This window comes from Haliotis rubra, unplaced genomic scaffold, assembly GCF_003918875.1.
Source record: "Haliotis rubra isolate DU_JTF1 unplaced genomic scaffold, ASM391887v1 Scf32, whole genome shotgun sequence".
Lineage (NCBI taxonomy): Eukaryota > Metazoa > Mollusca > Gastropoda > Lepetellida > Haliotidae > Haliotis > Haliotis rubra.
In genome coordinates this window covers 1,627,778-1,645,094 of record NW_025766991.1, presented here as the reverse complement: position 1 = coordinate 1,645,094, position 17,317 = coordinate 1,627,778, and the positions used below count along the sequence as shown (strand labels likewise).

Here is a 17,317-nt window from a genome sequence, read left to right as displayed (position 1 = left end):
TATTATAAATTGTATTGTTAACTCTGGAGACTTTCCCTCTGCTTGGTCACAGAGCATTATCCTCCTACTTCACATGAAGGGGAGCAGAAATGATGCTAATAACTATAGAGGTATTTCCTTGATGGATGTATGCGGAAAAATATTCACTTTTATTTTAAATGAAATTATTTAAATCCAGAATGTCAAGCTGGACTCCGCTATTCAACTGTTGATGATGTTTTCACTCTACATGCTTTAATTAAAAAATACTTCTAAGTCTAAGGGTCGATTTTATTGTTTACCTGTTGATTTTCATAAAGCATTTGATTGTGTAAATGGAGATCTATTATGGTATGTTCTTGCTCAAAACAATCTTCGTGGTAAAATGCTTTCAATAGTGCGTGATATGTACATTAAATCAATTTCACCTATAAAGCTATCAAATTGTAATATTTCAGAATATTTCAATTTCTTGAGTGGTATACGCCAAGGATGTATACTCATTCCATTATAATTCAGTATGTTTGAGGAAGAGGATCTCACATCGTCCGAAGAAAGATGTATTTTTATTATTTTATGCTGATGGTTTATGTATATTTTCTGATACAGTTATAGGTTTACAAAGGAAGATTAATACATTATCCAAATATTCCACAAAATGGGGTTTAAAGGTTAATTTTACAAAAACAGACATAATTGTTTTTAGCAACGGAGGTATATTTAAGAAATCCGAAAAATGGATGTTCAGCTATTTGGGTATTTTATTTTCCAGCAGACTATCTTGGTCCAGACTCTCATTCCTAAAGCTAATAAAGCCCTTCTTCCAAATAAATAGATTCATCATAAATTAAAAGATCTTTCTCCCACTGTCTTATTTCAAATGTTTGATACACAAATTAGCCTATCTTATTATATTGCTCAGAAATATTGCGGTTTCATGAATTGCTGGAAGTAGTTTTCTCAACGAGATAAAGATTGTAACATCCAGTGTATATTTTCTATGTTAAATGAACACTCTGATTTAGAGTTCTATTCTTGTGTCAAAAGTGTTTAAAAACGTTACATAACAAAGACTTAAGTCGATATTTATCACTTTTAAGATTAGGTGAATTAAATATCATGAAGAATGCAGGAAGAATAAATAATATCCTATGAGAATTATGATTTTGTCCATTTTGTAATAATAGTTTAGAAGTTGAGGTTCATTTTATGTTTATTTGTGCACTATATAATAATGTAAGAACATCACATTAAGTTAAATATTGATGATAAAGATAGAAATGCTCTCATACGCTTTCTTCAAAATGAAAATAGTAAATTTTTATATATGTATGCAAATTATCTTATGGAAGCGATTATGCGACGTAGCGCATTATTATTGTAAATATATATAAATATGTTCTAGTTATTATGCATATCATTTCTTTTGTATAGTATTATGCATTGTACATGTGTCTATGGCCCTTTTACTGATCATGAATAATTTATATTTTACTCGGACGGCGATTTTGTAAATATCGACGGAGTTGGCCTTGGCTGCCACCGTAACTGGCTGTTCCATCCGCACGCTTCTGTCTCTGATTCTTACCCGTCTCTCTGATTGACCATACCCGTCAAGTTTTGTAGGTTGCTGTTTGTTTCATACGCACTCAACAATATTCCAACTATATGACGTTGGTTTTGAAACTAATTGGTTCTGGACCAGATAATCCAATCTTTATGATTATGAGAATCGATCTTTTCAGTTGGGGTACGAAGACGTGCATCATGTAAGTCAGTGAGCGTGACCACCCGATTTAGTAGCACCAAACATGAGTACCTGAACACCAATTCTGACTGAGAATCTTCACACTGTGTTGTGTTCATAGCCAAGGTCTGGAGGACGTACATGTAGGTATACGCTCATTTCAAATAAGAGATCGCACTGGGGAGAAAGGGTCCTGATCAGAATGCTTACTGCTTACATGAAATAGATCAGGGGGATATTCATTTAGTGCACTAGGGACAAATATTGAAACAATTAAGTATTTAAGATTTAAAGAAACTTTTTAAAGTGGTTTGCACTTTAACCTAAATCAAGGGTCATCACTGTCTACATCTAGAAGCATCTAAGTCTAAATCCAGCGACACCACAGTCTTAACCCAGAGGCATCATAGTCTGAATCCATAGGCAGCACAGTCTTAACCCAGAGACAGCACAGTCTGAACCCAGAGACACCACAGTCTGAATCCATAGGCAGCACAGTCTGAACCCAGAGACACCACAGTCTGAATCCATAGACACAACAGTCTGAATCCATAGGCAGCACACTCTGAACCCAGAGACACCACAGTCTGAACCCAGAGACACAACAGTCTGAATCCATAGGCAGCAACCCAGAGACACAACAGTCTGAATCCATAGGCAGCACACTCTGAACCCAGAGACACAACAGTCTGAATCCATAGGCAGCACACTCCGAACCCAGAGACACCACAGTCTGAACCCAGTCTGAACCCATCACATTACACCAGAGCATGCTGCTCTAGGATGTTAACTGATGTTTCTCTCCCTCATTTCCGCTTCTCTAAAATCCACTGCTGTGTATTAACCGTGTTATTACACTCGGCAAGAATCAGTTCTTGACCGCTTTGGATACACTTCTTGAGCACCGGGTGTCGAATTAAGCCCGTTTCCTGGAATAATAAGGACATAATTACTGTAAGAAAGGGACATTTTAGAAAAAAAACTGTTCAAGGTTGAAAAGAAAATGAATTTGCATCATATTTTGTTTACATTCATATTTTTTTAGAAATAAAAATAGATATTGGAGAATTAGATTGGCAACTACCACATCCATCTATGCAGGTGTCACTGCGGTTTCTTTGGGGTGTGTTTCACGTCTTATAGGGGCACTAAGAACTACTAATATGTTCATTAGAGCGAAATGTATATCTTTAAGGTAAAACGGTACACGGATGACAAAATAAAGATAATTACGGGAGGCAATGTTTGCGAAATAATTTTTTTATTTAACGTCTATTTAATCAAATGTTCTGTAGGTTTCTATATGCCGTTTCAAGACGGATGAGTGAGTGAGATAGACGTGAGGTCGTCTTGGACATCTTCATAGCGGTGTATCAACTTTGTGTGTAAATGAAATCAAAAGCAGGTCTTGTTCTGTAACCTGTACAGTGGTCACATCATCAACTATAGTGAGTGAGTATGGTTTTACGCCGATTTTAGCAATATTCCAGCAATATCACGTCACAGACTGTAACCCGTATAGTTGTCACGTCACAGGCTGTAACACGTATAGCTGTCACGTCACAGGCTGTAACACGTATAGCTGTCACGTCACAGACTGTAACACGTATAGCTGTCACGTCACAGGCTGTAACACGTATAGCTGTCGTCGTGTAACACAGGTCTGTAACAGGCTGTAACACGTATAGCTGTCGCGTCACAGGCTGTAACACGTATAGCTGTCACGTCACAGACTGTAACACGTATAGCTGTCACGTCACAGACTGTAACACGAAAACTGAGAGAGCACTGAGAGAAGACCATCATGGTTACAACCAATCTTGTATTATGCCGCCTCTGAATTTGCTTTTTATTCTGCCATTGTGGTACCTTTGTACTGACTTTGAGTGAGTGAGTTCAGTTTTACGCCGCTCGTAGCAATATTCCAACAATATCACGGCGGGGAACACCAGGAAGGGGCTTCACACATCGTACCCAAGTGGGGAATCGAACCCGGGTCTTCGGCGTGACGAGCGAACGTTTTAACGACTAGGCTACCCCACCGCCCAGTTCTGACTTTGAGGGAGGGTAACATGTATAGTTGTCATCTCAGGGCGTGTAACATGTATGGTTGTCACCTCGATGACTGTAACATGTATGGTTGATACCTCGAGGACTGTAACATGTAGAGGACTGTAACATGTATGGTTGTCACCCTCGGGACTTAACATGTATGGTTGTCACCTCGAGGACTGTAACATGTAACATGTATGGTTGTCACCTCGAGGACTGTAACATGTGTATGGTTGTCACCTCGAGGACTGTAACATGTATGGTTGTCACCTCGAGGACTGTAACATGTATTGTTGTCACCTCGAGGACTGTTACATGTATGGTTGTCACCTCGAGGACTGTAACATGTATGGTTGTCACCTCGAGGACTGTAACATGTATGGTTGTCACCTCGAGGACTGTAACATGTATGGTTGTCACCTCGAGGACTGTAACATGTATGGTTGTCACCTCGAGGACTGTAACATGTATGGTTGTCACCTCGAGGACTGTAACATTTATTGCTGTCGCCTTGAGGACTGTAACATGCATCGTTGTCACCTCGAGGACTGTAACATGTATGGTTGTCACCTCGAGGACTGTAACATGTATGGTTGTCACCTCGAGGACTGTAACATGTATTGTTGTCACCTCGAGGACTGTAACATGTATTGTTGTCACCTCGAGGACTGTAACATGTATGGTTGTCACCTCGAGGACTGTAACATGTATCTCAGTCAAGTCGTGTAACATGTATGGTTTGTCACATCGATGACTGCAACATGTACCTCAGGAAGTGTAACATGCATTGTTGTCACCTCGATGACTGTAACATGTATTTTTGTCACCTCGAGGACTGTAACATGTATTTTTGTCACCTCGAGGACTGTAACATGTATGGTTGTCACCTTGAGGACTGTAACATGTATCGTTGTCACCTCGAGGTCTGTAACATGTATCTCAGGAAGTGTAACATGTATTTTTGTCACCTCGAGGACTGTAACATGTATCGTTGTCACCTCGAGGACTGTAACATGTATGGTTGTCACCTCAATGACTGTAACATGTATCATTGTCGCCTCGAGGTCTGTAACATGTATCTCAGGAAGTGTAACATGTATTGTTGTCACCTCGAGGACTGTAACACATATAGTTGCCATGTTACAGACTGTAACATGTATCGTTCTCACCTCAGGAAGTGTAACCTAGTTGACTGTAGTGAGATCAATTCTCACACCACTTGACAACCATAACTGTCTGCAATCATAGCGATTCATGCATGTGTGATCAAAATGAGTGTGCAATACGTTTGTATCATATCAAGAGACACTACCTGATTCCATTCCCAAGGGTGTTTGTATCCATCAGGACACATGGGAAACGCAAACTCTTTCCCCCTAAATTCCAGGCAGAATTCACCAACGGACATCTGTCCCGCTGTATTGTACCGGAAATACTAAAACAGAAAAGACACGTCATCAAACAAGTCACTTTGGCATACCCCTATCCACTTTTGTCTTGCGACCAGCAGGATTTGCTGTGGACCTTGTGTAAGCGGGTATTCAGTGGTCCATTCATATGATGTACACTGCTATATTTAGCTTTTTACATCACAGAGAATTTTTTGAACTGACTGATATTTTTCATTTAGTAATACTACGGCCCATAAGTAAACATTGACTGTGCCTATGGACAGACATTCTCTTCCCACAGAGGTTACTCCTGTCATATCTTCCTACGTAACCTCTGTTCTAATACGGCCCTTTCGTGGTGTGAGCGTTCAAGACTCGTGATTGGAGACAATCAGATTTAGTTGTGCAATCAGCGACGTTGTTTCAAAAGTGACCATTCGCATGGCCTCGGTAATTTCCGTGTACTTCGAGAAAACTAAACCACTTCCTCTGCGCGATGCGCAAACGTTTCTTCTAGACAGAACTCAGTCATGTTATGGCGGATCAGTGGCGTCTCCATCGCCCTCGTTGACAACGGACAAGCTAGCCATTAAACGTCTTGTGTGTAACATCAACACAAGTCCCCGGCAGTTGGGGGATATTTGTGGCCTCACATTTGCTTGTGTTAGTCAAGTTGAATCTAAGTCGATGTAACACGTGTTCTGATTGGATAGAAAGAAGGGAGATAATTCGTGTTGCGATCTTTTGCCGCTAGGGGATCTTACGAGAAACGGGAAATATGGCCGTATTAGAACAGAGGTTACGCAGGAAGATATGACAGGAGTAACCTCTGTGGGAAGAGAATGATGGACAGATGGTTTGAAAGATGGTTAAATGGTTTGAAGGACAGTTGGTCTGATGGATGATCTGAGAGATGGATGATGGATGATCTGAAGGATTGATGGATGGATGGATGGCCTGAAGGAAGGACAGATGGTCTGAAAGATGGATGGTTTGAAGGAAGGACAGATGGTCTGAAAGATGGATGGTTTGAAGGAGGGGTGAGGGTCTGAAGGATGGTTAATGGTCAGAAGAAGGGATGGCTGGATGGTCTGAAGGATGGATGTATGGTCTGAAGGATGGATTGATGGTCTGAAAGATGGATGGTCTGAAGGATGATTGATTGTCTGAAGGAGGGATGGCTGGATGGTCTGAAGGATGGATGTATGGTCTGAAGGATGGATTGATGGTCTGAAAGATGGATGGTCTGAAGGATGGATTGATGGTCTGAAGGAGGGAGGGATGGATGATCTGAAGGATGGGTGATTGTCTGAACGATACGCAGATGATCCGAAAGATGGATGGATGGTTTGAAGGAGGGATGAGGGTCTGAAGGATGGGCAGATGGCTTGCAGGATGGATGGATGGCTTGCAGGATGGATGGACAGATAGCTTGAAGGAGGAATGGAATGATGGATGGACAGATAGCTTGAAGGAGGATGGATGGCACTTGCAGGATGGATGGACATGACAGATAGCTTGAAGGAGGGATGGATGGCTTGCAGGATGGATGGACAGATAGCTTGAAGGAGGGATGGATGGCTTGCAGGATGGATGGACAGATAGCTTGAAGGAGGGATGGATGGCTTGCAGGATGGATGGACAGATAGCTTGAAGGAGGGATGGATGGCTTGCAGGATGGATGGACAGATAGCTTGAAGGAGGGATGGATGGCTTGAAGGATGGATGGACAGATGGTTTGAAGGAGGGATGGATGGCTTGAAGGATGGATGGACAGATGGTTTGAAGGAGGGATGGATGGCTTGAAGGATGGATGGACAGATGGTTTGAAGGAGGGATGGATGGCTTGCAGGATGGATGGACAGATAGCTTGAAGGAGGGATGGAATGTCTGAAGGATGGATGGATGGTCAGAAACATGGATGGTAATGGTTTAAAGATGGACCAAGGCTATAGCAACCAGAAACACGTATCTCACTTACTTCCCCATGTTGTTCACAGGCTCCGAGTATTAACTTTCGGTCGTATTTCCTCAAACACTGACTCCCATGCCGTTCTTTAATCTGAAACACGATGCATAATTGATTCCGTCATGCCAGTTGACCCAAACCGCCCCAGGTACTAATCTAGCTATATAGTTAAAGCAATAAACCAGCTCTACCAAACAGCATTTCAAATAATTATGACGTGCAGTTAGTACTATTTAAGCAAACACACAAACGAACCTCCTTCTGTCCCTCTTTGCCACAGCTAGGATAGGTCACGCAAACTTCATGTTTGTAACAGTGGGCAAATGTTGATTGGATGGATATTGTATCACCTGCTTTATCGTGTGTCACCAAGTACCGATGATACTGAACAGTTGCACTGATTTATTTAATCCATATTGGATTATTCAAAAACGCTGCACGGGTAACTGTAGTGTTACACAACATTCACTCAACATTCAAGACCTGTTTCCTTGAAGCTCCTGACCAAATGCACTGGTCTAGAAGCCAGACCTCCCAAATGGTGAAAATGTGGTGCAGTTCTGGCGACCAAACGGGGTGTGTTTTTTCACAATCAGGAATGATTTGGCTTTGATTTAAAGACGGTTGTCAACAGCTACCGTGCGTGACTACCGTGCAGGGGCCCTTTTAAGGTGCAACACGTCATGTCAGTTATTGCAATATTTTAACAGATAACTGGATGGTTTAATTTAATAACTCTGGTTTGGATTGACCAATTTTCAACAAAATAGTAGTTTGGGAATGCTCAGATCAGGATTTAAAATTGTAAACAATAAAATAACATATATGATCATCGCAAAAATATTTTGGTAAGATCAAAGGTCAATTTTAATCGAAAGGGCATTTGATGAGAAAATATGAGTTGAACTTTACAAATTAAAGGCATTTTTTTTCAAAAATTATGTTTTTCTGATTCAGCTATATCATTTGAAGATCACATATACCTTAGGTTGGCACTTTATGCATGAAAAAAACCATCACAAGGAAACAAAGGTTGGTACTTCGTATTTAGATCAGCAATATATAAGAGAATTTCATCTCCATGCTTTACAAAGTATCAACAATACTAAATATGTCGAAGATACTGTTGACCTATCATATAAATTTGCGTTTATTGACATTCTGGCAGAAACAACAATTCAGCTGTCAGAAGGAGATATGTTTTGATAAGTGTCAGTATTGCACTGACATGCCCTGAAACCCTTAAAGCTGATAGATAATAATATGACATCCTAATGGAAGGTTTACAAGTGACATTATGGTGTGCCATTTTTCTGTTTACAATGTGAAATATTACGACTTTGGTTTTCTTGATTTCTTTTACATCGGCAATTATTAATACATTGTAAACGATATGACACACTGATGAGAAAGGCGTTATGGTATCTTACTACCAATTGTACACACAGTCATGTCATCGTAACGGAAACAACATTGCCTTCATATCAGTTCGTATTTATTGTTTTTAATAGTCATAGTATATTCCCAGTTAAGATAAGATAAGATAAGATAAAATTATACTTTATTATCCCGAAGGAAATTTTGGTTGACATGTTACTCAATGTCAACATTGTCAAGATCACGGGAACATGTTTCAAGGCCACATCCACATGCCGAAGTACACAGCAGGTTCAACCTCTTGCAGCTACACCTTCCTGTACATTGGCGTTTACATGCACAGATATCTTGAAGAAGGTCCACGGAAACAGTTAAGTCTTAACTTATTTGCAACTTTATCACAGAGGAACAGGGGAATATTTGATGAAGATCTATTACGACAGAAACGTACTTCTTTAAATACAAAACATTAAGTGCCTACGTTTATGGACAACTCAAAGAAATTCTAGACAATATTCATATAAACATCTTGCTTCTACTATACCGTTCATAAAAATATGCATACCTCGGTGTTAGTAATATGTAATGATATACACAAAACAGTTACACATAGCATGGTCATGACTCTATGAGCATCGATCTTCACAAGTGGGATACGATGGCATGCATCAAACAAGTAAGTGACAACGACCAACCGATCACATTAGTTCGCTCTTACAACATGGGTTGCTGAAGATCAATTTTGACCCAACATATTTGTGAACCTGTGATAATGGTTAGTGAATAAATGCATAGTCTCATGAACGTTGACCTTTATGACCCAACACTGACGCTGTTACAGGTCATTGGCTCCCTCCCTCTGCAAGCAGTCTGCGTTCTGCTGTTTATTTTGTTGACAGTTACATAGACAGATTGTTTAATACAAATGCATAAAATCTGTGATTTACAATGTGATTAGGTTGTCTGACAAAACATCCACTTGCACAGTTTGAGATCGATTGGGTCATTGGATGAAGAGATATTTACAAAAAAACGGGTCCACATGCATTTCATGCCAAACTATATATATTAATTTTCCGAAATATGAATGCTAATATTACTAGGAGATAAAGTTTTTTAAATGCGTTTCCCTCCTTGTAAGAACCACAGTCGCTTTGTATTGCTGGGGCCTTACACATGCCAGTAGTCTGTCTCATATTCCAAACTTTCGGCCCAACCCCTTCTGTAATGCAATAGTCCCAAATGATGCCAGTCTAGACCCCAAATGGTTCTGAATCTCCGAGCTCACTGGGGCTAATTCAGTATATACGGAGTTATATATTGCCATAAAGATTTCCTATTTTCAGAGGCTTACGCTTTGTATAACGTGCCAGGATCCTGTAATTATGGATCCAAACATGCTCCGGATATGCTTGGTGTTTTTCAAGACCATATCTATGTTTCTGAATTTCTCCCACATTAAACAACTGTTGTTAGATCCAATATTAAACTTGCACGCTGTGTAGCCTTTTAATGCAATGGGTTTTGTGGATGTGTTTGTTTATTTGCTATTTTGTTGCATTTGTATGGGCTGGGGCTATTCAAGATGAAATCCACCTAAGCAGGATTAATTGATTATTTTCGAGTAGCGAATTAAGTGACCTACTTTTTGTTTGTACCATGAACTCCCGTTTTTTCCTGGTGACTTGATTGTGTGTGTGCGTGCGTGCGCGCACGCTTATTGGTGAAATGCCACACAACTACATCCTAATCACTACATTTAATCATGGGTAACTTTTCACATTGTTTGCACTGTAAACTGATCAACATGTAGATGCTTGATGGGCATTTTGAAGTTGGAAGGAAACGTAACAACGTATGGTATGGATTTACAACTTCTTTATTATTTACAACACAACATTTCTGGGCTGCTTCTTAGTAGCCCAGAAACGCCGTGTATTTATGATATTGAATATCTGCTTGATTTAATGGAATATGGAAACTTAAGGTTAATTCAAGTACATTGTATGTATGATTGCTTGTGCGATCTTTTAATCAGCATGATTATTTTCTCCAATTATACATGGGGTAGTGGAAATAGAGGAAAGATGGGAGGTATCTGTTCAAGTGAGTGAGTGAGTTTAGTTTTCCGCCGCACTCAGTAATATTCCAGCTATATGGCGGCGTCTGTAAATAATCGAGTCTGGACCAGACAATCCAGTGATCAACATTATGAGCATCGATCTGCGCAGTTGGGAACCGATGACATGTGTCAACCAAGCCAGCGAGCCTGACCACCCGATTCCGTTAGTCGCCTCTTACGACAAGCATGGGTTACTGAAGGTTCATACTAACCCGGACCTTCACAGGTCTATCTGTTCAAGGCGTTAATACGTTGATACGTCCACGACCTCCAGATAACCTTCAGCGTTGCTTGAAATACTAAATCAATACATTTGAAAACATGCTTACCTGAAAGAATTGTATAATGCATGGATGCGAAACATGTTGCAAACAGTAATATTGTTGTCAGTTAACACCCAATAAACCAGGTCGGAGTAATAACATATTGCATAGCCTAAACAACTATCAAACCTCAATGTGAATGACAACATTTAAGTCTATAACATCTGTCTGTAGCCTGTAGCCTTTTTTGATCAGTGTGTCATATCTGTAACAATATATTAATGATTGCCGGTGTAAAAAGTCGTAATATTTCACATTGTAAACAGAAAAAATGGCACACCATAATGTCAATTGTAAACCTTCCATTAGGATGTCATACTATTATCTATCAGCTTTAAGGGTTTCACGGCATGTCAGTGCAGCTGGAGCGTGAAGTGACACAAATATAAACAATATTGACACTTATCAAAACATATCTCCTTCTGACATCAGCTGAATTGTTGTTTTTCATGCATGCAGTGCCAACCAAAGGTATGTATGATCTTCAAATGATATAGCTGAATTGTAAAAACATAATTCTGGTAAACTTACCTTAAATTTGTAAAATTGATAAAGTTGCAAATAAGTTAAGACTAAATCGTTTCCGTAGACCTTCTTCAACTTCATAACTGTGCATGTAAAAGTCAATGTACAGGAACTCAGGAAGGTGTCAAAAAGGTTGAACCTGTTGTGTACTTAAGCATGTGGATGTGGACTTGAAACATGTTCCCGTGATCTTGACATTGTTGACATTGACTAACATGTCAACTAGGAATACACTAGGACTATTAGGAACAATAGACACGAATTGATATGAAGGAAGTATTGCTTGTGTTATGATGACATGACTAACTCATCATTCTTTGATGAGCTGAGAAAGACATCTGGAATAATAAAATTATACAATTAAGAGCTTTCTGTTATGTTGTGTGATTTTAATGATAGTCCAACAGTATCTTCGACTTATTTGGTATCGTTGACTATGGAGCTGTTACTGTTGAACAGACATTATATAATATTTTGCTGATCCAAATACAAAGTACTAAATTGTGTTTTCTTGGTAAATGTTTTTCCTGCATACAGTGCCAACCAAAGTTATATATGATCTTCAAATGATATAGATGAATTAGAAAAACATAATTTTGGAAACAATTACCTTTAATTTGTAACGTTCAACTCATATTTTCTCATCAAATGCCCTTTCTATTAAAATTGACTTTTGACCTTACCAAAAATCTTTGCTGATGAGCATATATGTAATAATATTGTCCACAATTTTAAATCATGATCTGAGCATTCCAAACCTACTATTTTGATGAAAATCGGTCTATCCAAACCAGAGTTATTAAATTAAACCATCCAGTTATCGGTTAAAATATTGCCATAACTGACATGACATATTGCACCTCAAAAGGGCCCCTGCACGGTAGTTACGCACGGTAGCTAAATCATTCCTGATTGTGAAAAAACACATCCCGTTTGGTCGCCAGAACTGCACCACATTTTCACCATTTTGGGGGTCTGGCTTCTAGACCACACTGATTTGTTTGGTCCATTGCTGGATTATTCAAAGACAGCCGCAGCAAGCTGCTCGGGTATGCTTACAGTGGAAAACAACGTTCACTCAACATTCAAGACCTGTCTCCCTGAAGTTTCTTCTCCTTTAGGAGTATCAAAGACGTTCAAATTATTGTCCGCCATGCCTCCATGTAACCATGTGTTACGCAATTACTGTGATATGAACCTGTGAAGATCCGGGTTAGAATTGATCTTCAGTAACTCATGCTTGTCGCAAGGGGTTACTAACTGTATCGGGTGGTCAGACTCGTTGACCTGGTTGACACATGTTATCGTATCCCAATTGCATAGATCGATGTTCATACTGATGACTGGATTGTCTGGTTCAGATTCGATTATTTACAGACCGCCGCCATATAGCTGGAATATTGCTGCGTGCGGCGCAAACTAAACTCACTCACTACTATGCTATGATATTCCTGGTTGCATTGTATAGTAACGTTCACAAGGACAAAGTAACACTTAGACCGCCGTGGTCACTTTAAGCTGTTACTTATTACGTTTAGTAGGTTCTTAAACATTGTTGAGACAAGCATTTGTGGAAAAGACGACTAGTTCTATCATCTGTAAGCATATTCTCATATCTTCGAAGTCGTACAACTGCCTCCGGATATATTTGTTTGTTGTTTAAGACTCAACAATAATCTGGCTATACAACGGGGTCCGTGAGTAATCGAGCCCGGGGCAGACAATCCAGTGATTGAATCGCATGATTACAGATTACGCAAAGGGATACGATGACATGCATCAGCCAAGTCAGAGAGCCTGACCACCCGATCTCTATTCGCCTAACTGAACATTAATTCTTACTCGGTATATTTATACTGTAGGCAATTCACTTCACTTTAATACAGATATCACAGATCATGCTTTGTCCAAAATCATATCATTTGAAAGAAAATTAAAAAAATTAAGACAACTGGCATACTTACATTTCCCCACACTACATTCTCTGGGGGTAGAGGATAATCCTTCGGCACATCATATGCCACATTTTCCATAAACCATTTGAAGCTCTTGCAGCCCAGTCTCTTCCTGAGTTCCATTTGATCAGTGACATTAACTTTCAGTGTCCTGAGAGCTGGATACTGTCTGTAGAGATATTCCTTGTATTCGTCCATCCATCCTTCCGCCGTGCGGACGTTATTCTATGAAAACCAACTTCATAGTGAGTCCTCTCTTAGCTCCTTGAACAGGAGGTCCAGTTAACCAACCAGCAGAGGAGATTTAACCACTCCTCCACCAATCAGATAATTAGACAATAAGGCGACCAAACTAAAATATTTTAACATCCAGTTGTAACAATTGGTCATGTATGCGTGTGTATCAGAATACTATTGATAACAACTGCGGACATAATGATGTTTCCACATAATGAGAAATCATATTAAGTATACATCACCTTTACAAGAAGCCACTGTTCCAGATGCATTATTCAATTAATTAAAACATTTCTCCCACCTTTCACGTTTTCTATTTCGCAAACGTTAAGCTGCAGATGTAAATTTCAGTAGCTCGGTGCGTGAAAAAATAAACAGTAACAAAATCTTTTCCCGATAGTTGGTCAGAAAGTAAGTATCAGTGACTTTGATAACATGTCCATGGTTCTGCAGTTAACATGTTTGAGCGGCATTTTAGTAGATGGCACGCTGAATATTGAACAAACCTTATGCTCAATCTTGAAGGAATGGAAGATAAGATGCAGGTCTTAGATGCTAAACAGGCCTAAAAGCCCACATTGAATCGGGATTCGAACCCACAATCATGGATACGTGGTGCGTATCTGAGGAACGCAACTTTTAACTTATGATCCTCCAAAGCCTTAATGTGGTGTTCCGGTTCACGTTTCGAACATAATTCTAAATTAATTCTAGTTCTGTATATGAGATAAACAAATCTAATTTGTGTTTCCGCTTGATATTTGAATATTAAAATCATTTTCAAATTTATTAGGCTGTTATTTTTATTTATTTCTGGATCTAAGCCCGATAAACACCGCTTCGACTATGCTTGGGGTGAGCCAGTGAATTTAGTTTTACGCTGCTATTAGCAATATTCCAGCAATATCACGGAGGGGGACACCACAAGTAGGCTTCACTTGAAGTTCACGCATTGCTCCTATGTGTGAAATAGAACACGGATCTTCGGCGTGACAAGCGAAAGCTTTAGCTATTAGGCTATCCCACATCACCGATTATGCTTTAACTTACGCAACGTCCAGAAAAGAATATCTAGTCACGCACATGACCTAGGATACTCACCTTTTCTAAGTAGGATCCTTTGAAGGTGAAGGGCATTGTGTAATGGTAGATGTGCCCAACTCTTGAACATGGCACCATCTCAAATCTACCGCCACACATCCATTGCTGAAAAAGAACAGTGACCATTGTTATACCACATCATGTCAGTCAGTGATACAAACAGTTCACTATATTGGTAAAACCCTCCAGAAAGTGAAATTTGTGAAATCCCTAGGATTAAAATCAGGGCGCATTCGGTATCAATACATCCTCGATAATCTCCAGGGTATACGTTCCGATAAATCTCCACTAGTATCTTGGATGCATCTATGACTCGGCCCGATAATTGTATTACCTCCCTTTGCTGACTTTTTTTTCCAATCATGTCTCTACGCTGGGAAGTTGAGCGTACCAATTTAAGGCTTCCATCATAACGAATAAACTTGGCAACAGAATTGTTGCAGAGGTACCCTGAAAGAGGTAGAAGGAGTTCTTGCATATATGTTTTAAGGTTTCAGATCTGTCAATTTGTCTGTATGATTTTTCCCTAAATCTGAGATGCACAGCGAGCAAACCTTCGCGGCTGCGGTCGCCATCTTTGTTAACACTGGCAAGCTCGGTTGTAACGGCTTATCTCATTAGCTGCTGTGAGAAGGCAGAACCAGCAAAGGGAGATAATACAATTATCGGGCCGAGCCTTAGATGCATCCATGGTGCTAGTGGAGATTTATCGGAACGTATACCCTGGAGATTATCCAGGATGGTATCAGCACCGACGATCATATATCCTAAGGGGCACAAGTTTGCAGCAGTAATATTTAAAGTTTGTCAGTCCATTCTTTCAAAAGCAAGAACGATCGAAATGGTCTGAAAGACTGCATCAAAATTTCTAGGGAACAGACTTGGAACTCTCCACCTGTGGTAGTATTGATGTCAGAATCAACCCTTGCAAAGTACCCTTACTTTACCGGAAGAGTGTCAACGGGTTGTCTTCCAAAGAAACCCCCGCTGCAACCTCTCAGTAAAAATATGTTTCAACAAACTCAGGGAATCTTTTATGCAATGGTGAAAAACGCTGATACCATAATCTACATAGGCACCCTATTCATAACATTGAACTCAGCCCATGGCATTAAAGTACACTCTCTCCTACGTGACCCTCTTCTCGCTTCCTTTTGTGAGGTACTCCACTGATGTACCCCTCTCCTTCACAAACTACGTACATGTATATAATAATAATGATTAATATTAATGATTTATTAGGAATGCGCTTAAACTCCACGCCTAATTATGCTGCTCCTGCTGCTGTTGCTGATGATGATGGTGCCTGCTGGAAGATGCCTTGACTCCACGCCTGATGATGATGATGATGATGATGATGATGGTTCTTGGAAGGGGCTTTAACCCCATGCATCGTTGGCATGCTCCAAGCGCATACAAAATGCAAGTAAATAAATATCAATATTGTTGAATTTTATGGATCAGTACTCGGGATTTGAAGACGGTTAATGAAGGGAGCATATTTACCTTGAAAGAAAGCTGGAAGCCCTCTGCTCCCCATATCTGAAGACCCTCATCATAGCCACCGATGTCAAAGAAGTGTTTGCGGGTGACTGCAAACAGTCCACCGGCGTGTGTTGGAGTTCTGTGTTGAAGTTTAAACAGGCATTAGTTCTTACATCCTCCTCATGGTGGTAAAGGGATCATACAAGTCGATACACCATGAGCTTTAAGACACCACGAGGAAGGTAAGAAATACAATACAATGACAATGGACTCTCTCCACATTTAACAACAGCACAATAATACATGGGCATTGGGCAAGTTGGGCCAAACAGACGGCTATATCTAACTGTGCACCATCAGAAACTAACCATTAATATTATCCTGTTTTCTTATAATGCATGATTAGTTTCAAAATACTAGTGATGGTATTCAAATGTTTACATAGACTCGCTCCAGCATATCTCGCAGACCTCATTAAACTCTACCAGCCAGCACATCTGCGGTCACAAGATCAACTGCTTCTCTGTGTCCCCTCCAACAAAACCAGAACATTTGGAGAAAGATGTTTCCACACATCCGGACCTACCCTGTGGAACAGTCTGCCATTCAGTCTGAGGTCACATCATGAACTGTCAGCGTTCAAATCTGAATACCTACTTCTTCGGAAAGGCATACGATGTTCCTCAATCGGGACCCTCAACAAGTCTTTCAACTGCCAGTTCCTAGCACAGTATAGCGCTTTTGAGTGGTTCTACCAGATACTAGCGCTCTACAAATATTTCTATAGATAGATAGATAGATAGATAGATAGGAAGAAAGAAAGAAAGAAAGAAAGATAGATAGATAGATAGATAGATAGATAGATGATACACACGTATAATCTGAAATTAACTACCATTATTATACTGAACACAAAAAGTTAGGGATCATGAATATTTTAAAAATATGTAAAGGTTGTCATGTGCTCAGTCTTCCCTTAAAATAGGGATTTTTATCGTTGTATACTTTTTGTATGAGTGATAGAAGTATTAAAAGAGTGACATTTTCGACTTAA

At 39.8% G+C, this 17,317-nt stretch overlaps 1 protein-coding gene across 2 annotated transcripts in view; it reads right to left on the bottom strand.

Annotated features, from left to right (window-relative positions):
• The window catches only part of LOC124283673 (N-acetylgalactosaminyltransferase 7-like), a 55,359-nt gene that overhangs the window by 909 nt on the left and 37,133 nt on the right, over positions 1-17,317 (bottom strand). For both annotated transcript variants that reach the window (XM_046719672.1, XM_046719673.1), the window contains exons 8-13: positions 16,285-16,402; positions 14,779-14,883; positions 13,450-13,665; positions 7,151-7,231; positions 5,091-5,213; positions 2,482-2,655 (exon numbers count right to left, since the gene is read on the bottom strand). In XM_046719672.1, the coding sequence (XP_046575628.1) occupies positions 2,533-2,655; positions 5,091-5,213; positions 7,151-7,231; positions 13,450-13,665; positions 14,779-14,883; positions 16,285-16,402 (766 nt within the window). In that variant the 3' untranslated portion in view covers positions 2,482-2,532. The remainder of the gene's footprint in view (positions 1-2,481; positions 2,656-5,090; positions 5,214-7,150; positions 7,232-13,449; positions 13,666-14,778; positions 14,884-16,284; positions 16,403-17,317) is intronic.